This window comes from Gopherus flavomarginatus, chromosome 4 (genome assembly GCF_025201925.1).
Source record: "Gopherus flavomarginatus isolate rGopFla2 chromosome 4, rGopFla2.mat.asm, whole genome shotgun sequence".
Taxonomy (NCBI): domain Eukaryota; kingdom Metazoa; phylum Chordata; order Testudines; family Testudinidae; genus Gopherus; species Gopherus flavomarginatus.
Window position 1 is genome coordinate 9,381,370 of NC_066620.1, and position 24,709 is coordinate 9,406,078.

Consider the following 24,709-nt stretch of genomic DNA (forward strand, 5'->3'; position numbering starts at 1 on the left):
TACAGATCCAGACTAACACGGCTACCCCTCTGATAGTTGTAGGAAAGTTAGGGACATAATTTTTTCCCATATGTTTTCCTGATGATATAAAGCAGCAATTCTCAAACTGTGGATCGGGACCCCAAGTGGATCACAACCCAGTTTTAAAGGGTTTGCCAGGGCTGGCATTAGACTTGCTGGGGCCTGGGTCTGAAGCCCAAGCCTAAGCCCCACCGCCCAGGACTGAAGACTGAGGGCTTCAGCCCTGGGTGGCAGGCTCAGGTTACAAGCCCCGCACCCAGGGCAGGGAGGTTCAGGTTTTAAAAACCAAATAACCCCAGCATTTGTATCAGACTGGAATCTTTCCCATCATTGCAGCTGCCACGTGGGCTGCCTCCTGTACGTCCTATGCTCCCAGGGACGCTTGTCACCAGTCCCTGGGCAGGAGGGACGGCTGTCACCCTAGCTATAAGACTCCTGGGTGGAATATTGCTTCTGCGTGAAGGCCACGTGGGGCCAGGATTTCCCCCTTCATGCTTAGCAGAGAGAGCCCTTGTCACCTGTTCTGCAGGTGGGCCCTGCCCCCAGCTGCCTGCGGGGAAAGATCCCTGAAATACTGTGGAGGATTGGAGTGGGGGGAGAGGGGAAAAGCTACAGCTGTGCTAGCCCCTCTCTCCCCCTACATAGGGCCAGAGCTGGCCGGGCCCTATCCTCACCTGGGGGGTTGCAAACCAAGCCCCTCCCCCGCGCGCTCCACTCCCCCCCCCGCTGCAGCGGCCTCCTCGCGCCGGCAGGTGGCGCTGCCGCCCCGCGGGCAGGCCGGTGACCCAGCGCGGAGGAAAGTTGGGGGCCGAGTCAGCTGGGGAAGGAGGAGGAGGCGGGCGGGCAGCGCGCTCGCGGCGGGCGCGCGTGTATATAGGATGTGCCGCCGCCGCTGCATGGCTCTGTCCGCCGGCGGCCGCGCCAGCTGCCTGCTCGCCGCCCCTGCGCGCCGGTGACTCCCTCGCCCGGCTTCTCCCCGGCTGCAGCCCAGGCTCCCGTCCTTCCCCCGGGGCTGCCCATGGCCGGGGCACAGCCAGGCGTCCACGCGCTGCAGCTCAAACCCGTCTGCGTCTCCGACCTCCTCAAGAAAGGCACCAAATTTGTCAAGTGGGACGATGTAAGTCGGATCTTCCCCCCGGCCCCCCTTTTCCACGACAAGGACCCCACTCCCACGCGCGTCCCCCCCCACTCCCACGCGCGTCCCCCCCAGGGCTGCCCTCGGGCGGCGGGGGAACGGCAACGTGCAGGGCGGATCGATCCACGACTCCGACCCGCACATGGAGCGAGCTGCCTGCGCTCTGCATGTCATGTACCGCCCTGGGATGGGGATGGGGATGGGGGGGCCTCACCTTGTTTTAAACCTGTTGTGTGCTACCCCTCTGGGGCAGAGCTGAGAGCAGGGTCAGCGTCCTTTCAGCCTGTTCAATTTCATTTTTTTTGCGGGGTGGCCGGGGGGGAGGGGGAAAGAAGAGGATTATTCCTCCAAAAAAGCGGAATCCACATTTGGGTGCAGAGGGTTTGGTGCGAGCACGGGTGTGTGGTGTTGCCTCCGAGTGAATGGATTTGTTTCCAGAGAGCAGAGCGAATGTTTGGTGCAGGAATCGACACAGGTGCAAGCACATATTAAAAAGTTGGAGGATGATTCTGGGAGGAGAAGAGGACAGTTTAAAATGGAGGGGGAGCAGGTTGACAGGACGGATTTATTTCTGTGCTGTCAGTGAATTATTGTCCCTATTAATGTTAGCATACCATATATGCTAGTGGGTGCACCTTTGTATATATTATTTATTGTAACTCTTTGACATCTAAATTGTCTTTTGTGTACTAAAACTTTTCTGAACTTACTTTGCCTCCCTTGTATCTATCTGTTCTTTCCATTTCACTTCATTAACTATCTTTCCCCTTTTCTGTGTCTCTTGGTTATGTTCTATTCCATCTAATTTACCCTGTATTACCCTGTGTTGTTATATACAGTAATATAAAGTGTATTCTCTTTGCTTCTGTCCCCTTCCTCTTTCTTTCCCTGTGTGTGTTCTCTCCCTCTCTCTCTCTCTCTCTCCCTCTCCCCATAACGACCACTTTCTCAGCCCCTCGCTGCTTTCTCCTGTCGTCTTCATTCCCAGTCTCTTTATGGACTCTTCCCCTTCCACATTGTGAACTGAAGTAGGCTAAAAGCTTCCCTCTTTCACTAATTGAAGTTGGCCCAATAAAAAGCTACTACCTGACCCAACTTGCCTCTCCACCCTCTATCACACGACCTGTGCATACGCACACTCTTGTATCCCCTGCACAAAGAACATCACAGGTACCCACTCACCTTCTCTCCTCGGCAAACATCTCATTATCCTTGACTACTCCCAAAATCTAGATGCATTCAAGCCTCCCCACAAGCCCCCCTTCTTGCATATTCTTGTTTCTGCAATGCAAAACGCACCCTCCCCCCCAGGAGCGGCACCAGGGTTTTTGGCGCCCTAGGTGGGGTCCTTCCATGCTCCCAGTCATTGGTGGCAATTCTGCAGTGGGGGGTCCTTCCGCGCTGCTGGTCTTCAGGGCACTTCGGCGGCGGGTCCCAGAGTGAGTGAAGGACCTGCCGCAGAATTGCTGCCGAAGACTCTGAGCGCGGCAGGACCCTCTGCTGCCGAATTGCCACCCCCCAAATCCTGGCACCCTAGGCGACCGCCTAGGTCGCCGAAATGGAAGCGCCAGCCCTGACCGCCCCCCCCCCCCCTTACAAAATCACACATACAGGCAGGGTCCTTTCCTCCCCTGAAATCCGATCCCTTCTTCTGTCTCTTCATCTCAGCATTGCTACATTGTGTGGGAGAGGGGTAGCTGTGTGCTTCCCCCTGCACTGTAGCCATTTAGCAGTTGGGATTTCTTTCTCTCCCTATAAGCTGTGCCAGGGACTTCTTCAGAGACTGGGTGGATAGCATTCTCCTCTCCCCCCACATTGGGCCACCAGTTATGGGTGGGGAGGATATAGCACCGGGTGGAAGGAAACGGAGGAGACAGGTTCACTGCCAATCCCATCCCTCAGTGGTTGCTCCTGTGGTAAAACCTCAAGGGTTCCTGCCCTCCACACACAGCTAGAGAAATGGATACCCCACCAGGGTCGGTGCTGAAGTATACACAGAGGCAGCACTGTGATGAAAGTATATGGATTGGACATAAAGGAGAAGACTGACGTGCTGCACAGCTTGAATGGCAAGAGTCGTTGAGAAGAACTAGTTTTCAATATCTCCCTTTATACTAGCTCAGCTCTCAAAAAAAAAAAAATTCTTGCTGTAAAATTTTCTTCTCTAGAGACATGCACAGTAACAGTTAGTGGGACAGCCGAGAGAGAGTGCAGTTCACCATTCCAGTTCTGTTCCACAGTATCACGTAACCATTGCTCTCAACCTGTCAAGAGACCAAAGGTGTGATCCTGACCTTCAGAAATGTGTGACAAATGCTTGCAATGAGGGATGCAACACCAAAAAATTAGGAGGGAAGTCCTGAAGCAACGGGGATTTACTTATTAAGGAATTCCTAGATGCTGAGTTTCATGACTGTGCCAATAATTTACAGTAATAAACAGTGAGATAACACCAGGGTCATATAGTGCCTGAGGTAGATTTGGATCTAAAATGAATAATTAACTTGCTGTTCAGGTTGAGTTGACACCTCTGAGTTCTCACTCATCCGATTTGCCATATTGTAGATCACAACACTCTCTCAGCCTTACTGCGGTGGTGGTGGTGTTTTTTGTTGTTGTTTTAGTTTTTTTTTTTGGTAAGCAATCTTGCCAGCAAATTCACAAACCACATATATGCTGAGGACAAGTTAACAGTGATTTATACTCTCCAGGTGAAGAATCTAAGGAGTTCTCAAACATGGGTTATGTGTGTTTGCCTCTTTTTCCTGGCCCTTGGATGTGTAACTGTGGCAAGAGCAGAATTCTCTGCAATGTCTTGCTGATATTGTTACCTTGAAAGATAGGGCTAAATTATTTTCAGATAAAACTAGCTGATGGAGTTAAGTCTGCAGAGAATTTGGTCCTTCGTTTTTATTTGTGAAGGCTATTACTGAACCATTATTCAGAAATGTCTATAGGTGAAGAGATGCACTCTGTGAAAATGGAGTCTTCCTGTATAAATAACTTACTGAGTGTTTTTTTTATTTAATTATAACTATTAATATTATATAGACAAAATGAAACCGCCCACATTATTAAGCATGAAGTTTGTTAGCAAAAACTGACAAAGGATATAAATCCTGAATCAAGATTAATCATCATAGATTCCCTGTTATATGTGGCACATATGGACCCCCCAGTCCTGCAACCTCATAGGCAAGAATGGATCCCCATGCTCAGCACCATTCTTTATCAATGGGCTTCTCTGGGCGATGAGGGTTCTCTTGAACATATATGAATGTAGGAATCGGGCTGAGACTATCTGACACTGAGACACCTGCCGTGGGCATAACCTAGTGAAATAGTTTTGAGCCATAACTCTTTTGATTTATTTAATTGCAATTTACTTAGTATACGTGCATGAGAGGTTTGTTTTTTTTTTTTTTCTTATCCACAATGCCTCATTCCAGCAATGGAATCATCCCAGGAAAAAAATATTTTGGTGGAAGTGAACCTAATTTAGCACTCTGTAGTATGGGACATTTCATGCAAATCTATGTTTAGTGACAACTTGAAGTATCTGCTACTGAGCCAGTCAACAGAGACTTGGGAGTCTCTGCCATCTAGCCTGTTTGCCTGTATTCAGAGATTTTATTTATTTATTTTTTTAAATGAGCATCATTGACCTGAGGCTTTATGGTCTAAAGTGTGAAAATGTGTATACTGGAGCTCCTCTGTGAAACAATAGGCCATAATGATGATGATACATAATATGTTAAACTTGCCATAACAATAAAACATAGACCATTATAGCTACCTTGGATCCATTGTCTAAACATAGTGGATGTGCAGAGAAGTTAAGCTCATGCACCAAGGTTCCTTATGAAATATTTGTTGGGTGGAGGCAGGGGAGAATACTTCTCTTACTCAGCTTTTGTAGGAGGAAATTTTCAAAGGCACTTAAGGGGTTTAGGAGTACAAGCCCCGTTGATTATCTATGGGACGTGCTCCTAAATCCCTTATGTGATTTTGAAAATAGCTATTCCTCTCTCACCCCTTTCTTCCTCCTGTAAATTAATTCTAGTCCTGTGTGTAAGCAGAGATGAATTCCCACTGAATCCACAAGTCAACAGAACTTGGTCCTGGAATTTCAGTTTGTTATTTTGGCCTCCCCAAAGCACCTGAAAACAACTTTTTTTGTGTTTGGTACAACCCTAGGAATCTGATTTGGAAAAGATTTGATCCACTCCTCTGTCAAGACAGAATTATTCTCTACCTATGTTTTCCCATACAGCACATTTTCTGTCAGTTTTATTTTTCTAATAGAAAAATGACCGTATTGACTTCTTTTCACATCTCATAAAACAAAGGCTCTTCCTCTGCAAAACCTTGTGACTTGTACCAAGTTTCAGCCCAGAGGAAAATTTTCCAGATGAGTTATAAACCACTGAAAATAGCTTTCTGGAAATGGGAGTGCTGAAAGGATTTTATCCAGAGTAGCACTTACTGGCTATAACACAGTCACACAACGCATTGGATGAAGATTAAAGCAATAGCTTTTAAAGAATTAATTTAGTACTTCTTTGAATGATGCTGGGGTGAGATTGAATGATGCTGGTTTTCTGGCAGAAGCAGTAGTAATGCAGGCTTTTAAACTCACCCACCAGTGTGCTTGGAACCTGGCCTGGAGCAGCCATTCCTAGGTGTACAGAAAGCAGTTTGCTTCTATGTCCATCTAGTAACTTTGCTGAGCCCGCTAAGAAGCGCAACACGTGCTCAATATGTGCTGTGGACCCTCATCTACTGGTAAGTGCAAATAGATCACCTACATGCCTCGTATAGGGACTGATCCGATGTCTGTGTGAAGTGTGTAGGTGATCTCAATTGAAAGACTCTTGACAACTTCATTGGCCTGTGCTCTGAACAGTGATAATCTGTCAATTTAGACTACGTTTAAATCTGTGCAGTCTACACAATTGTAAAGTCTGGAAATTCCATGTGTTCTGCAGGGGATTTCCTGTCCTGTATGTTGAAATCCATTTAAAATCTTATTTAAATAAAAGAGAATACACCTCTATCCTACAAGACAAGTGGAGTTCTCATACACCACTATACTATCTCCATAGCCATCTGCTTCCCCACTGAAGGATTTTTTGCCTTGAGACTCATTATAGGGGGGGCGTGATTGTCAGAAAGGGCTGAGCACCTTGCCCTCCGAAATTGGGATCCTCTAAGCGGTCTCAAATTAGGCTTCCAAAAATGAAGGGAAGCAGAATCACGGGTCACTGAAAATCTTAGCCTTTTGTAGCAGGGAAAGAAGCCTGGGTTATTCAAGCATTGGTTTGACTGCCAGTGCTGTAGACACGCTGGTGTCCTTTGTTCCCAGTGTTGGACAGTTACTGTTTCAGGAAGAGAAGGTTTATAAACTAAATTTACTTGGGCCAGTCAGCTGTAAATCAAACAAGGTTTTTAATAATTCTTCCTTGGAGAGTTTTAAAGCAATCTCCAGAAGAACTGCGTTCACTGCAAAATGACATTGTAAGGCTTTCCAAAGTCCACTTTGTTTAGGGATAGTGGAGGGGGTGGGGAATGATAATGGCAGTTATATTACTAGCTGGGTGAGTTAAGGAAACTGGAGTATAAAGGAGTTGTTTTTTTTTCTCATGGAGTTGGTGGAGGCAGAGCTCTGCCCTGGCTTTGTGTGCATAGCTGTTGCAACTAGGGGATCTGGGGTTGCTCCCTGGCTGGGCTTACAGGTTGGTTCAATGGTTCTCAGCACCACCACTATATACAAATTGTTCTTGCACCCCTGATTGCGTGTAGTGATTTCTGCTGTGTGGCCCCAGCAGGAACAGGACAGACATAGCCAAGGTAGCACCAACCCCAGAGCTAGGACACAGTTTAACTGGTATTGTCTAGTGGCGGTAATTGGCATGCCAATGCAGGTTAATGGAGTGGTATATCTTAAAAAGTGTATTTGTTTTCAGTTCTCACTTAAACAGTTTCTTATCTTCCCAAGTGATATGTACTTTACATAAAGGCTTTTACCGGGTCTTTGCTGCTTATGCTATTTACTTTCGCTTTCAAGTGTAGTCTACCAATAAGTAATGGAGAGGTTATATTTACCAGGAACGCTGCCTAAATTAGATGACTCTCTGGCCATAAAACTGGTTAGGGTGACCAGATGTTAAGGAGACAGACTCCTCAAAATCGGACGCAGGACAGACTCCTCAAAATCAGGACAGTCCCGATTTTATCGGGACGTCTGATCACCCTAAACCTGGAACCCAGTTTGAACTGAAAATGTAGTTACCAGAATTGAACTGTTCTATGCGCAGCAGCATCCAGTGGCTAGGGCACCAGGCGGGAAGTCAAGGGCAAGATAGTCCAGGGTGACTAGTGAATTTTGAGTGCCCAAATTGAGATACCTTAAAGGGGTCTTATCTGTAGGAAGGGCTGAACACTCACCTTTGAAAATGAGGTTCTTCAGTTTGTCTCAAGTTGACTCACTACTCACTCTTAAAAATCTTGGTCCTGGGCTCTGCCATTTCATTGTTTTATGACCATGGGCAAATCACTTAACCACTCTCTGCCTCCACATCCTCATCTCTAAAATATGATATAGATATTTACCCCATCTACTCATCATAGTAGCACCTGAGCCCCTCAAAACCACTAATGGATTTTATCTTCACAATACCCCTGGCAGGTAGGGAAACGTTATTCCCATTTTACAGATGGGGAACAGAGCTGAAGACAAACTAAGTGCTCGTGCTCACCCAGGAAGTTCTTAGCGAAGTCGGAAATTTTAATGCAGAGTACTTCGGTAGACTTCAGAAGGACCTATCTACTGGACCAATGATTCTCAACCAGGGGTATGCATATCCCTGGTGATATGCAGAGCTCTTCCAAGGGGTACATCAACTCATTTAGATATTTGCCTAATTTTACTATGGGCTAGCGAAGTCAGTCCAAACTAAAATTTTATACAGACAATGACTTGTTTATGTTGCTCTGTATACTATACACTGAAATGTAAGTTCAATATTTATATTGCTATTGATTTATTTTATAATGATATGGTAAAAATGAGAAAGTCAGCAATTTTTCAGTAATGTGCTGTGGCACTTCTACAAAAATAACAAGGAGTCCGGTGGCACCTTAAAGACTAACCGATTTATTTGGGCATAAGCTTTTGTGGATAAAAACCATCACTTCTTCAGATGCATCAGCGAGTGAGGTTTTTTACTCACGAAAGCTTATGCCCAAATAAATCTGTTAGTCTTTAAGGTGCCACTGGACTCCTTATTGGTTTTTGTAGATACAGACTAACACGGCTACCCCCTGGTACGTGACACTTTTGTATTTTTTTATGTCTGATTTTGTAAGCAAGTAGTTTTTAAGTGATGTGTAAGTTGTGGATACGTAAGACAGATCAGATTCCTGAAAGGGGTACAGTCGTCTGGAAGAGTTGAGAGCCACTATGCTAGATTATCTTTACTGAATTTTATAAAATGCTTTTGAACTTGGTGGGTGATTAGTGCTGTGTGATTTGATCTGGGATAATTCATGGGCCTGTTTGTTTTAGTCTTTTTCAGAAGTTTATCGAGAACATTAGATGTTTATTATACTTTATAAACATCCAAATATGTACACATCAAGTATTATCAGTATGGGTAAGCAGAAATAAATCAAACAAACTAGTTATGAATACTTGCCTGAGAATGTATTTCTCCCTTGAAGAAACTTTCAGATGTGGTTTAAATTGTTGGCTCTCATATAGCTTGTTTTAGTTTGGCTTTTTTTTATTCTGTCCAAATCTGTCACTACTGTATATTTCTGAGACCTCAGAAATGAACCAACATTGATCTGCTCTTGGATATATTCAGAGATTAGACTCTTCTTTTTTTTTTTAAAAAAAAAAAAGGAAGAAAAATATACTCAACTGAACAACTCTTTGTTTTCCAGTCGGTTTGGTTTTAGAGCTTTTATTGAGTCCAACATGTTCAAGTTTTTAATAATATTTAATCTGCAATGATCGGACTAAATATAACGAACAAATCAACTAGGGAAGGATACACTGTTATCTAAACTAGTGGGAAAATGTAGTATAACAGTTCTCTTGCAATGCAAGAAGATAATTGGATATTGAATTTAAAAATTCATATTTCAGATGTTCAGTCAGCTAATATTTCATCACAGGATAAATTCTGATTTTATTGAACTTCATTGGAAGGCATTTGATTTTTCTGGGACAGAGATTTGGCCTCAAGGTTATTTTATAAAATGAGCAGCCTCTTATCCCAAAAGGATATGAAAATGATTTTCAATTCCTCTACTACTTTAATATCTGACTACCTCACAATCTCTTTTTATATTTATTCTCATAACATCCATGTGAGATAGGCAAGTTCTGTTTTACCCTCTTTACAGATGGGGTACTGGGACACAGGCTAAGTCAATTGCCTAAGGTCATGCAGGAAGTCTGTGGCGGAGAAAGGACTCGAAGTGTGGTCTGTGAAGTCACAAGCTAGTGCCCTAAGCTTGGAGTATCCTTCAAATAGCTATGCCAAATAATGATGAAAGGACTGAAATCCTTATCTGTTTTAATCTGGTAAATAAAAGTTCTGTCAGTAGAGTTTGATGTATCATTATGTCCATTGTGCAAAAATGCTTTCTTTTAGTGTGTGTGTGTGTGTGTGTGTGGTGAGGGAGGGGCGGGATGGAGAAAAAGCTTGGCTATCAAAATGTGGCAGGCACCAAGAACTGGTTTTTTGTTAACTAAAACGCTTCCAAATGGTCACTGAAATTTTTTATTTACTGAAACAAAATGGGCTGTTTTTAAATGAATATAAAAGTTTTGATAACATTGCATAAAAATGTCAATAAATTGCAGTTTAGAGAAAAAGAGTTTGATTGAAAAGTTTTGACCTGCTACTTTCTCCACAACTTTGCTTTTTTTTTAAAAATAATAATAATAATTGTTTTTAAATTTTTTTGTTACTGCAGTCAAACCACATTAAAAGACCATTAGTAAGGTTGCAAAATCAAGCAATCAAAAGCTAGGAAATGCCAGAATTAAGGTTGCCTGTGAAACCTTAATTTGGTCCCTTGTGCGTATGCATTATGATACAGTCTTTAATTACATAATAACATACTATTTTTCCACAGGATTCCTGGCTCATTCATTGCACAGGATGGATGGTGCTGATTTATTCAATCTTATTAACAGTCCTCATTGTTCAGTGGGTGGCTGCATAGGTTATTTACTGCATACTGTTCAAACCCTGCGCTGAAGACACAATTACTGGCTTCTTCAAGGGCTTTTCTGTGGCACCCTTCACTGTTGAAGCACTTGGATACTACATCAATGAATTAATGTTCACAGTGCCCCTGTGTGGTGAGGGTGTGGAGTTCCCATTTCAGTCCCCATCCTCAACACTTGTTTAGCGAAATGACACGAAGGGGCATGTCTACACTTTTGAGCTGGGTGAGTGATGTGAGGCTGTCGTATCTTTCCCCAATCTGAACCTTAGAGTCCAAAAGTTGGGGTACTAGCATGAATTCCTCTAAGCTTAATTACCTGCTTAGATCTGATAAGCTGCCACCAATCAGGAATTCCAGTACCTGATACACTCTGGTCCCCTCCAAAACCTTCCCTGGGGACCCCCAAGACCCAGACCCCCTGGATCCTAACACAAGGAAAGTAAACCCCTTTCCTCACCGTTGCCTCTCCCAGACTTCTCCTCCCTGGGTTACCCTGGAAGATCACCGTGATTCAAACTCCTTGAACCACAACACAGAGAAATCAGGTTGGTTCCCCCGCCCCTTCTCCTCCCCTCCCTGGGTTATTCTGGAGAGAGAGGCAGATTCAAGCTCCGCGAATCTAAACAAAGGGATTCCCCCTTCTCCTTTCTTCCTCCCAGATCTTTCCCGCCCTGGTTACACTAGGAGATCACCGTGATTCAAACTCCTTGAATCACAACACAGAGAAATCAGGTGGGTTCCCCCCCTTTCTCTCCCCATCCCTTCTCCTTCCCTGTTAAGTACAGACTCAATTCCCTTGAGCCTCAACAAGGGGAAAAATCAGACAGGTCTTAAAAGCAAAACTTTTAATAAAAGAAAAAAGAATAAAGAAAATCACTGTAAATTCAAGATGGAATATTACAAGGTCTTTCAGCTTATAGAAATTGGAGAAACAGCCTCCTCCAGCAGAGATACAATTTAAATTACTTTCAGCCAAATACACATTTGCAAATAAAGAAAAACAAAAAGACTATACCGCCTTTCTACCTTTGTACTTACAAAAATGTAATAGAAGATTAGAGAGCCTGTAGGTACGTGTGGTCACTCTCAGAGCCCAGAGAGAACAAAACCAAACCCAAAAAACACAAACAAAGGATTCCCTCCACTGAGATTTGGAAGTATCTTGTCTCCTGATTGGTGCCCTCATCAGGTGTTTGGTTCCCTGTTTGTTAACCCTTTACAGGTAAAAGAGACATTAACCCTTAACTATCTGTTTATGACCGAGGCCAAGGAGAGATCCTTGTGCTAGCTCTTAGCTGGCTCGGACACAGCTACTGCACTAAAAACAGTGCAAGCTGTCCTGAGTATGTACCTGCTGAAGACCCTAGGCATGGACTCAGGTCAGGTGCCTCGAAAGTGCCCTAAAAGTGGGGAGGGGGCCACTGGTGCCTGTACCATGGCCCTGTGCTGCCCCTTCTTCCTGCCCTTGTACCACCCCTTCCATGAGGTCCCTGCCTCATGCCGCTGCTTCCCCCCCCCCAAGACTCCACTTTCTCACCCTTACTGCCAGCCGGTTTAAAGGTGATGGGGCCATGCCCCCGCCCCATTCCAGCGCCCCTGCCTCAGGGCAGCTAGCCCCTGCTGCCATTGGCATTGCCATGGCTACACACTCTGTTGCATGCGCTAGCTCTGTATATCTCCTTGAGCTGGGAATGACATCCCCTCCTTGACTTGCAGACATCGCAGAAAGCTAGAATTAGTATTGCCCTAACTCTGCTCCCACTGAAATCCTCCATAAAGTTCCCATGGGCTCCAGCAGAGCAGAGAGAGGCCAATATGGAGCATCTTTAAAAATCCTACTCTTAATATTACACTTCTTAAAAACAATTAAATAAAAAACACATCTCTTCAGTAGTGCAGGTCTGTTCCATTTTGTTACCACCACTCAGTTACTCCATATTTGTATGTTTAAAAAAAAATACTCTGCCAAAGATAAGCTAATCTTTCCCTTCCCCGTGTTTTGAAAGCCCCTATTGTAGGGTCCATTCCTTCTCCCGCTGAAGTTGTGACTATTTTACCATTGTCCTCAACAGAAGGAGGAACATACCCTTAACGCATATGCATGAAGCAGAGTTAAAAGGGCTGCGACAACCTTAACTCTGAGTTGCTTGGCTTTTATGGTTTTAAAATCTTAACGTTATGTTAAGATGGAGATTGCTGAGGCGTTTAAATAACTTGATTTAAAAAAATCATTTAAATCAGGAATTTATTTTAAATTTATTTAGAAGTCATTTAAAGGTTGCAGTAGGACACACTTTAGAGTAAAATTTATAATGCACTAAAAATATTTTTTAAACATATAGTTTTAAATGCCCTTCTTGGTGCAGTATCCTAGGGCTTATTCACGTAGAAAACTTGTACTGCTTTTAGCTATACTGTACTGGTGTAGTTAAAGCAGCACAATCCTAGTAGTTGTACTAGTATAAAAGTGCTTCTACCACTACAACTTACTTCTGTATGGGAAGAGGGGTTAATTATTCTGGTATAAGGTGCCTTTATACTGCTCTAACTGCATCCACAATAGGGATTATAATGGTATAACTATTTTGGTTTTTAAAAAAATCCACACCAATAACTGTAATAATTATACCCATACAAACGCTGTTTGTGGGCCTGGCTATAGCTGACTCTGAGGGGCTTGTCTACGTGAATGTTTAGTTTGTGGCAAGTTGGAGTATGAATTTACCCCGCACTAGCCTGCTGCCCACTTCTGTCCTTGGGAATCCTGGAGACATGCATTAACAGTTAAAGTGCATTTATCTAGTGCTTTTTGACACTGGGAGAGCATCAGCAGGGTCCATACAGACAGCGCAGCAGGTCAGTGCAGAGTAGGTTCACACCCCAGTTTTCAATGAACTAAACATTCATGTAGACAAGCCCTTACAAAACTGCTATAGGTTAAAACCAAAATATTGGGAGATTAAAGCCCTGATCCTGCCAATTCTTAAACACGTGCATAATTTTACTCATGATCTTCTGTCTGCTGCTCTTGTGCTTGAAGCCATCCATCCACTTTTGTAACATTTCTCATAGGATGTGTCTCAACACAGAAGTTGCACCAGTAAAAGTTATGGCTGAATGCATTCACGTTGGGTCGTTTGTGCCTTTCAGCGTGTCCACCCAGCATCGGGCAGTAGTGGCAAAAGTGTGGTGCAGTGTGGGTAGGCATCCTACTGTCTTTGTTTGTGCCTCAGGGGCATAAAATCTCTTTACAACAATGAAAAGTCACTTAGGTTTTTCAGTACACTAAAAATTACAGTGAACTTTTTTATATACAACAGGCCCAAATTTTCCAAAATGGGAGCCTAAAGTGATGCTTCTAAGGGGGGAATTTTCATGTCTCCTGAATGACTTACGAGCACAAGTCCCATTAACTTCAAACTTTGATGGAAGCATGTACCTTGGTTGGTGCATTTCAACTTTCTTCTGTAAATGCAGTCTGTCAGGACTTGGTGTTGGTTGTAAATACAGCACAGGAATAGAAGAGTGTTTTAAGTGTGAAACTTCTTAGTGGAAAATATCTCGATGCAAAATGTGAAATTTATACTAACAGTTAGGAAACTACTTAAAGAAAATAGTCCAAAATGTCTGCTTGAGCAATTCAAGGCTATAAAATTGGAAGAGAGCAAAGAACATGTAAACTAAAAAAAAAAAAAATCTGTAATTAAAAATCAGAATTTTTTTTTTTTAAATCCTCTGATGTTGTATGTACTGGTCTGTCAGATCGGGTCCATGCTGCTGTTGAGTTTTTTATTTCAGGAATTTGCAGAGAAACTCCATCAGAAGCCAGAGCTCTGCTTGGCTATAGTAGGCAGAGGGTGGTATTTGAAGCTGCTAACAATTTGTGGTCATTTGTGGCCCGGACTTGTTGGCTAGACATTGCAGATCTGCTGTGCCTTTCTCTGCCTTTTTTTTTTTTTTTTTTTCCTTCTTCTCCACCCTCATTGTCTCTCTTCCCCACCCCACATCTTGATTGTATTCTTGGAACGTCTCCATGAATGTGTCAGCATGCGATGTATTGGTTCTTCTGTTTGTTTATTTAGGGCCAGATGTTCAAAAGAACCCAGCTCCCATATTAGGTACCTAAATACATGTTTGGCTTTCCAAAAGGGACACCTATTGTTCTTAATGGGAGCTGCTGGGCTTTGAATACCGTTTTGACAATCAGGTGCCTAAATGGGAGTTGAGCTCTTTAGAAATCTGGTCCTGAGAGACTGCGCTGAAAACAGCCTCTTTTTTTCACTTGTGTGAGGAGGCTGTCAAGCGAGCCTCATCTTTCCTTCTGTTGCTTTATTCTCTGTCTTTTCTTTTGTGTGTTGGATTCAGTTGAGGTGGGTAAGACATGAATTTGCCCTCTCCCTCTTTGTTTGTCTTTGGGTGTTTTTCCTTTATAGGGATGTCTTGTTTACCTGGATGGAAGGAAATTGTATTTCGTACACTCTTAAAGTGCTTTTGTGTCTCCTTTGTTTTGTTGTTGTCGTTCTAGGTGCAGATGTAAAATGGCTCCATTTGGGGAGGTTGGGAAGTGGGCCGGTTATGTGGGGGAGCAAACTGAATGAATACGTTTGAAGATGCTCCTTAGGATGACTTGTAGCAGTGTGGCATGTAATAATATCTTATTTGTAAATATAATACAGCAATTGTATATGAAATACTTTGCTTTGAAGTCATACAACTCCCCCCTGAGGTCATCTAGTCTAACCCCCTGCTCAAAGCAGGACCAATTCCCAGACAAATTTTTGTCCCAGATCACTAAATAGCCCCCTCAGGGATTGAAGTCACAACACTGGAATTAACTGACCAATGCTCAAACCACTGAGCTATCCCTCCCCTCCTGGGGTTCACCAAACTCCTGATGTACTGATTTAGGTTCCTCATTTTCATATATGTAAATATATAGGGAGTTTTCATGAGGTTTTTTATTTCCCCTTCCCCCAATAAAGAGCTACTTGTCAGTCAATAGTCGCAAAGACTCTGAGTGCTTCTGAGTGGGGAAGAGCACTCCACAGAGGTGACCAGAAATAGGAGTATGGCTCTGGATGAGAGCTCTTATTTTTAGAAACAAGAATGTTGAGACAGTCTGAAGCCAGCCCCTGCTGCTGCTGTCACTCACAGCTGACATAAAGGTGATGGAGATCTGTAGACAAAATTCTTAAAAATTCAGATATAGTAAATAAAAGTTCTACAGGGCAGGCACTGTCTCTCTTGCTCTGTGTTTTAAACAATGTCTAGCGGAATGGGGCACCAATTTTGGTTGGTACTCTTGTGTTCTGTGGTAATACACATAATAAAATAGTCAGTCTGTCCTATCGGAGCAGTGCAATTAATATGAAAAACAAGACTCAAAATTATTATAAATTAGTAACAGAGCAGAGAGAATGTTCTTGTGGCAACTCTTGCTTTTGCATTTCCTGACTTAAAGCAGCAGTTTATTTTTAGCACAACTTTTGATTTTGTATTATAATAAAATTTCTATTCTATTCAGAAACTTTAATTAGAGACTATGTATAATTCCTCTTTATGCATCGCATGATGCAGATTCTGTTTTGTCACCTTACGGGGATTGGAGGCTTTGGTGCAATTCTTTTTGTGGCACTACGACGTCTGCTGAGTATAGCTGGCATCCCACAGCCTGAGACTTGAAAAATGGTTCTTTGACAGCCGTATGTCATCCGCACAGATGCATCCAAACAGCTTTTGGATTTAAGCAGTTGATTTGGAAAGATTAACCAGCAAAACTGATTAATCCTAGACATAACCTCTTTATGCCTGTCTTTCCCAACACCTCCGCCCCCACCAAATGTCCTGTGTGCCTCATCCTTCAGAGGAGCGACTTGAATCTCTTTCCTGTGCTGTCTGTTTACGTACAGACGGCACAAAAAATGTCTAGAGGTGGGCTGAGGAAAGGCAGTTTTGTGATGTGAATCATTTCTTTTTGAAAGGAACAGATTTCAGAACACTTTTATAGTACTCTACGGATACTGACGTCCACTCAATTTCTTCTTCATTAGGTTTGTTGTACACTATTTCCATTGCGTCTAGTACAAGTGTAACACAGACAGGCCCTGCTCGTCAGTGGGTAGGATTGAACTGAGCTTAATGCATGAGCCTCTACTGCATGAGCAAAAAGCCATTGGCCTCTTAGAGAAAGATAAAATGAGTCTGCTTTACAGCCTTAGCTAAGTGGTCTCGGTGCCACTACATGGGACAGAACACCACAGCCAGAAGGTGTGTGATCTACATAAGCAACCACTTTGGACCCTTTGGAGCTGGGAAAGACCCCGATTTAGGAAAACAATCCAGTGTGTGCTTAAGCCTGTCATTATGCAGCAAAACATTTAAGCATAGGCACAAGTTCTACTGAAATTTTAAGTTAAGCAGGTACACAAGTGCATTGCTGAATCATAGCAAAATATCTTGTCTACCTCCATACTTCTTAATTTGACATCTTTTGCCGATACATAGTACCACTCGTAGTTTTTTTTAATGGATCAGACTTTCCCTTCAGTTGACTGTCAAAACACTTGTCTCAGGACACTTAACATCCTAGTGTAACTTACCAGACAAATTCCACTGCTTGTGTTCTATGACTTTAATGTTCAGAGACAGAATTTTTGGTTTTCATTTAACGAAATGCTAGCTAGAACATTTTGTGTTTCCTCTCGTTATTACTGTCCACCTTTCTGTAGCTTCTTTCCCTCAGTGTTTTCCCCCTTGATCTTACATCTGAACTGTGTTAATGCTTCTCTGAGTTGAACTGTAATAGTTTCAGGGCAAGGACATAGTCGCTTCTCATACCTTTACGTGTTATCTGTTGAATTCAAGTGTTTTGTGCAGTAAGGTGCTACTGAACATGAGTAAGGGTATTTGAATCTGACATTGTGCTTTGTAAAGCTGACATAAAGGACTCCATAAATAATCATGTCCCCAAAGCAGATAACGTCACATGTGAGTGAGTTTTGTCAGGTAATCCTCATTAATGGTTGATGCTGCATTTCTTGTGCATCCACAAGAAACGTAGAGTTTGGTCTTATAAAGTATGTGTCCTTATGCTGGGATGAAAACTTCTTCATCCTTCTCTGATTTTACACATACACACTCTGTTCATACAAATGACAGCTAAAGTTAAGATACCTGAAAGAGATCAGAGAAAATATTTCCAGTGTGTGTTTATGTTTATGCATTTGACAAGCAGTTTCACTATTTCTGTTTATAGTCAAATTTGCCTATAATTTAGATGCATCTTTCATACAGTAATGGGGACAGATAAAAGACTGTAAAACCATAAGAAACCTGAGGGTATTCAGGGCAGATGTCTCACCATTGCTATGATAGCTGTAAATGGCTAAGTGGTGGACATGCTCTCACTTTTGCTTATTGTACCAACTCTGGTTATTTCACTAGCTTGTCTTCACCTGTTGCCTCCTCATACGTTCAGATTGTAAATTCTTTGGGATGGAGACTCTGTGTATGTGCACTGCCTAGCACAGTGGGGGCACCAATCCTTGTATGTTGCTTCTAGGCACCACCACAATACAAATGGTTGATCAAGAGTCATGTTTGAAACTACTCAACTAATTTTTTTTTTTTTTGAAGCTGACTAGACTTCAGGTAGATGGGATCACTTTTTTCATTAAATCAAGCAACCTGCTTGTTTCCATTGTGTATTGGACATTACCAGGGATTGGCAGCCTTTGGCACACAGCCCACCAAGGAAAGCTGCTGACAAGCCAGGCTGGATTGTTTGCCTGCAGTGTCTGCAGGTTTGGCCGCTCGCAGCTCCCACTGGCCGGGGTTCGCCATTCCAGGCCATTGGGGGCTGCCAGAAGTGGTGCGGGCCGAGGGACGTGCTGGCTGCCGTTCCCACAGCCCACTTGTCAGAAAGCAAGCTAAATGCCACTGAGCCAGTGCCCATACTGCATTCTCCCCGTGCGGTGGCCCTGGTAAGGACTGAATCAGAAAGACAGATCTTCAAGTCCTGACCCACAGAGGCCAGTGAGAACAAATTATAAAGTGGTACAGCATTGGCCTTATGTGACCAATAAGTGCTTGTCAGGGTGGATGTCAAGGGAAATAAGGTGACACGGCTGCTACAGGCAGGCAGCTGTCTCAGGGAAAAAGACGGTTACTCACCTTTGTAACTGTTGTTCTTCGAGATGTGTTGCTCACATCCATTCCAGTTGGGTGTGCGCGCCGCGCGTGCACGTTCGTCAGAAACTTTTTACCCTAGCAACTCCAGTGGGCCGGCAGGTCGCCCCCTGGAGTGGCGCCGCCATGGCGCCCAATATATATCCCTGCCGGCCCACCCGCTCCTCGGTTCCTTCTTGCCGGCTACTCCGACAGTGGGGAAGGAGGGCGGGTGTGGAATGGATGTGAGCAACACATCTCGAAGAACAACAGTTACAAAGGTGAGTAACCGTCTTTTCTTCTTCGAGTGATTGCTCACATCCATTCTAGTTAGGTGAATCCCAAGCCATACCTAGGCGGTGGGGTCGGAGCGAGAAGTCGCGGCATGGAGCACTGCAGATCCGAAGGCCGCATCCTCTCTTGACTGCTGGACCAGGGCATAGTGGGAAGCAAAGGTGTGGACCGATGACCAGGTCGCTGCCCGACAGATTTCCTGGATGGGCACACGGGCGAGGAAAGCCAGCGACGACGCCTGCGCCCTGGTAGAATGCGCAGTCACACGGCCCGTAGGGACATGGGCCAAGTCATAGCAGGTCCTGATGCAGGACGTTACCCAAGAGGACAACCTCTGGGAGGAGATAGGAAGCCCTTTCATGCGGTCCGCTACTGCCACGAAAAGCTGGGGGGATTTGCGGAAGGGCTTGGTCCTCTCCACGTAGAACGCGAGAGCCCTACGGACATCAAGCGAGTGGAGCTGCTGCTCCCTGCCTGAGGAGTGAGGTTTCGGGAAAAAAACCGGGAGGAATATCTCTTGGTTGACGTGGAAGGCTGAGACCACCTTGGGGAGAAAAGCAGGGTGTGGTCTCAGCTGCACCTTGTCCTTGTGGAAGACCGTATATGGGGGGTCTACCACAAGAGCCCGGAGTTCCGACACCCGTCTAGCTGAGGTGATAGCTACTAGAAAGGCCGTCTTCCAAGAGAGGTAAAGCAGGGAGCAAGTAGCTAACGGCTCAAAGGGGGGCCCCATGAGCCGGGACAACACCAGGTTAAGATCCCAGGTTGGAGCAGGGGGACGGACGTTAGGGTATAAACGTTCCAGCCCCTTAAGGAATCTAGACACCGTCGGGTGAGAAAAAACAGAGCGACCATCCGCACCCGGGTGAAAGGTGGAGATAGCTGCTAGGTGGACTCGCAACGACGATATGGCCAGACCTTGCCCTTTGAGGGACCAAATGTAGTCTAAGATGTCGGCTACCGAAACTCCAATAGGGCGGAGATTTCTCTCCACGCACCAACAGGAGAAGCGCTTCCATTTGGCCAAATATGTCGCTCTTGTGGATGGCTTCCTGCTGCCCAAGAGCACCTCCCTCACCGGCGTGGAACAGCGCAGCTCAGAGCCAGTCAGCCACGCAGGAGCCACGCCGCTAGGCGCAGCGACTGCAGGTCCGGGTGACAGAGGGTCCCGTGCTCCTGGGTAATCAGGTCCGGATGAAGGGGCAGGGGAACTGGGTCGGCTATGGTCAGGTCCAGCAGCATGGAGTACCAGTGCTGTCTGGGCCATGCCGGGGCTACCATGATCACGTGAGCCCTGTCCCTGCGCACCTTCAGAAGGACCCTGTGGACCAAAGGGAATGGGGGAAACGCATAGTACAGGTGGGTCGACCACTGGATGAGGAAGGCATCCGCTATCGACCCGGGCTCCCTGCCCTGAAAGGAGCAGAACGCTTGGCACTTCCTGTTTCCCTTGGACGCGAAGAGGTCCACACGGGGATAACCACACCTCCGGAAGATGGAGAGGGCGACGTCTGGGCGAAGGGACCACTCGTGGGACAGGAAGGATCTGCTCAATCGATCCGCCAGCGTGTTCTGTACTCCGGGGAGGAAGGAAGCCATGAGGTGAATGGAGTGGGCTACACAAGTCCCAGAGTCGTATCGCCTCGTGGCACAGGGAGGAGGATCTGGTGCCGCCCTGCTTGTTGATATAATACATGGTCGCCGTGTTGTCGGTGAACACCGCGACACAGCGACCCTGAAGCTGATGACAGAACGTTTGACAAGCAAGACGGACCGCTCTCAACTCCCGCATGTTGTTGTGTAGCCCCACCTCCTCCTGGGACCACAGGCCCTGCGTCCTCAGGGTCCCTAGGTGGGCCCCCCAGCCGAGATCTGAGGCATCCGTTGTTAGGGACACCGAGGGCTGAGATGGGTGGAAGGGGAGACCCGCACATAACACTGCCTGGTCTAGCCACCAGCCGAGAGAATCTAAGACCCTCTGGGGGATTGTGATTAACATATCTAGCGGCTGTCTTGTCGGCCTGTAATGACTGATGAGCCACAACTGGAGAGGCCTCATGCGGAGCCGAGCGTAATCGGTCACAAAAGTACAAGCCGCCATGTGGCCTAACAGGGTTAGACATGTCCTCACTGACGTTAAGGGGGCTGTCCGCAGCCGTTGCACGATCGCCGACAAGGCCTGGAACCGCTGCAATGGCAGCAAGGCCCTGCCTACAGTGGCGTCCAGGACGGCCCCCGATGAATTCCACCCTTTGTGTGGGAACCAGGGTGGACTTGTCTGTGTTTACCAAGAGGCCCAGAGTGGCGAACATGTCGGTGATCACGCGGACATGGCTGCAGACTTGTTGTTCCGACGTGCCCCGAATCAACCAATCGTCCAGATACGGAAACACGTGGATACGACTGCGCCGAAGCTGCGCCACCACAACTGCCATGCATTTCGTAAACACCCTCGGGGCCGTGGACAAGCCAAATGGGAGGACTGCAAATTGATAATGAAGAGACCCCACAACGAAGCGAAGGAAACGTCTGTGACGTGGCCAGATGGCAATGTGAAAATACGCGTCCTGCATGTCGAGGGCGGCGTACCAGTCTCCCGGATCCAGGGATGGGATAATGGTCCCCAAGGATACCATGCGGAACTTCAACTTCACCAGGTACTTGTTGAGCTCTCGCAGGTCGAGGATAGGCCTGAGGCCCCCCTTGGCCTTGGGGATCAGGAAGTAGCGGGAATAAAACCCCTTGCCTATCTCGTTCTCCGGCACCGCCTCTATAGCTCCTTTGCCGAGGAGCGTCTGCACCTCCTGCCGAAGGAATTGCTCGTGAGAGGGGTCCCTGAAGAGGGACGAGGAAGGGGGGCGGGGAGGAGGAAATGAAACAAACTGCAGGCGGTATCCCGACTGCACCGTGCGTAAGACCCAGCGGTCTGATGTTATTAGGGACCACGCTGGGAGGAAAAACGAAAGGCGGTTGGAAAACGGGGGGGAAGGATCCATTGGGGAAACTGTTACTGCGCCCTCGGGCGCACCTTCAAAATGAAGGCTTAGGTCCAGGCGGGGGCTTAGAGGAGCCTTGGTTCTGCCCCCCTTGGTTCCCTGAGTGCCTGCGCCTTCCGTTCCTGCCGCGGCGCCTGTTAAGGTCCTGCCGCTGGCGGAACTGGGAATACGGCCTGCGCTGTTGTTGTTGTTGCTGCGGCCGGAAGGGTCTGCGTTGCGTCACTGGTGTGTGCATCCCGAGTGACCGCATGATAACTCGGTTGTCTTTCAGACTCTTGAGTCTGGGGTCTGTCTTGTCCGAGAATAAGCCTTGGCCTTCGAAAGGAAGGTCCTGTATAGTGTGCTGGAGCTCCGGCGGAAGGCCAGAAACCTGCAGCCAGGAGAGGCGACGCATTGTTACCCCCGACGCGAGGGTACGGGCAGCCGAGTCCGCAGCGTCCAAAGAGGCTTGCAAGGACGTGCGTGCGACCTTCTTGCCTTCCTCCAAGATGGCCGTAAACTCTTGGCGAGCATCTTGTGGCAGCAGCTCCTTGAATTTATCTGCTGCCACCCAGGAGTTGAAGGCGTATCTGCTCAGCAGGGCCTGCTGGTTGGAGACCCTGAGCTGCAGTGCCCCAGCCGAGTACACCTTACGGCCGAGGAGGTCCATCCGCCTGGCCTCCCTGGATTTGGGGGCTGGAGCCTCCTGGCCGTGACGCTCTTTATCGTTTACTGATTGGACCACCAGGGAACACGGAGTCGGGTGCACGTGGAGGTACTCGTAGCCCTTAGAAGGAGCCATGTACTTCCTCTCGACGCCCTTCGCAGTGGGAGGAATGGAGGCCGGAGACTGCCAGATGGTGTTGGCGTTGGCCTGGATGGTTCGTACGAACGGCAGGGCGACTCTGGTGGGAGCGTCTGCCGAGAGGATGGTCACAATTGGATCCTCTATCTCCGAGACCTCCTCGGCTTGCAGACTCAGATTTTGAGCTACTCGCCTGAGGAGGTCCTGGTGCGCCCTGAGGTCCAGCGGGGGGGGGGCTGTTGGAGGAGGTCCCAGCCACCGCTTCATCCGGGGAGGAGGATGAGGAGACCCCCGGCAAGAGAGTGTCTAACGGCGGGTCTCCTTCGGCCCTCGCCTCTACCTCAGGAGCCAAAGCGGAGTCTTGATGCTTGGACCCTTCCTCCCCATCCGGGGAGGGAGGGGGGCGAGACAACGAGGCTTCAGGTGCCCTGCGCTCCGCAGTCGCCGGCCTAGCAGGGAGCTGTTGGGGGCCCTGGGCCTGATGATATGCCCAGGGTGTCCAGAATCCCCATTGTTGCGGGCCTTGGTCCTGCTGTGGCGGATCGCTGAACAGCGCCGCCTGCCGGTCGGTGCCCAGCGCATACCCGCTGTCCGTTTGCGAAGATACGGACGGCTGTCTAGAGGGCCATGGCGGGGCGGACCCTGGATGGTAAGGGTCTGCGCGGGCCGGCACGGACGATCTTCTCGGTGCCGGGGACCGGTGCCGGGAGTCATATCGGTGCCGGGACCGGGATCTGGACCGGTACCGGGCGCCGCTTCGGTGCCGGGATCGGGACCTGCCACCAGCTCGGTGCCGGGAGGTCGACCGGTGCGGCGAATGATGTCTGGATCGGCTCCTGGAATCGCGGTGCCGGTATCGGCGGCTGGAGACCGACCGCGATCGTCTTGATGTCGACCGGCGCCGCGAGTGCGACCGGTACCGCTGAGGGGAGCGGTGCCGGGACTGCGAGCGGCGGCGGGATCTGGAGCGACCGTGGCGTCGGGACCTGGATCGAGAACGTGAGTCCCGAGACGGTGCCGACATCATAGGCTTGCCTCTGGACACGACCCGCACCGGAGGTACCGGGGGTGGCAGCTGAGTGGGCTCAGTCATGGCTATGAGGTCCCGTGCCGAGGCGAAGGTCTCTGGTGTGGATGGCACCACTATCTCAACCCCAGATGTCATGGGGGAGCTCGGCGGCACCGGACTCGACGGACCCGCTGGGCCCGGAGTCGACGGTGCCGGCGGCGCCGCGGCCGATGTTGTGGCCGGGCGCTCCAGTCGGGTCTGCCTGGCCGGAGTAATAGACTTCGACGGCCTAGGCTCTGTCCCCGGTGCCGGAGAAGGTCGGTGCCGGTGCGATCCGGTGCCGGCGCCGAGATCACGGCCTGCGAAGCCGCCGGGTCAAGTGCCGCCTCCATAAGGAGAGTCCGGAGCCTTTGATCCCTCTCCTTCTTTGTCCTTGGCTTAAAAGCCTTGCAGATGCGGCACTTGTCGGATCTGTGCGATTCCCCCAGGCACTTCAGGCACGCGTCGTGGGGATCGCTGGTAGGCATGGGCTTCTTGCAGGCCGCACACTGCTTGAAGCCCGGCGAACCAGGCATGAGCCCGGTGCCGGGTGCCGGGAAGGGCTAAGCCCCCGGCGAAGAACTATTTACAAACTACTTAACTACTACTATCTACACTTAACAATCTAATTAAGAACTACAATAGTGCTAGAGATAACGATAGAGAACAAGGAGAGCTAGGGACGTGGAGGACAGCTATGCCGCGCTCCACAGTTCCAACGACCGACACGGCGGTAAGAAGGAACTGAGGAGCGGGTGGGCCGGCAGGGATATATATTGGGCGCCATGGCGGCGCCACTCCAGGGGGCGACCTGCCGGCCCACTGGAGTTGCTAGGGTAAAAAGTTTCCGACGAACGTGCACGCGCGGCGCGCACACCCAACTGGAATGGATGTGAGCAATCACTCGAAGAAGAACCACTGTTCTGTCCCTCGTTATTGGAAAAATGGTGATGACAGTCCAAACCTTGCACCCTGAAGTGCAGTGCACTCCTGAGGAAAGCACCCGAATGAGGCCTACC

At 47.5% G+C, this 24,709-nt stretch overlaps 1 protein-coding gene across 2 annotated transcripts in view; it reads left to right on the top strand.

Moving 5' to 3' along the window:
* The first annotated feature begins 951 nt into the window (after nucleotides 1–951).
* Nucleotides 952–24,709, top strand: part of PLCB1 (phospholipase C beta 1) — a 663,557-nt gene continuing 639,799 nt past the window's right edge. For both annotated transcript variants that reach the window (XM_050952023.1, XM_050952024.1), the window contains exon 1: nucleotides 952–1,138. In XM_050952023.1, the coding sequence (XP_050807980.1) occupies nucleotides 1,040–1,138 (99 nt within the window). In that variant the 5' untranslated portion in view covers nucleotides 952–1,039. The remainder of the gene's footprint in view (nucleotides 1,139–24,709) is intronic.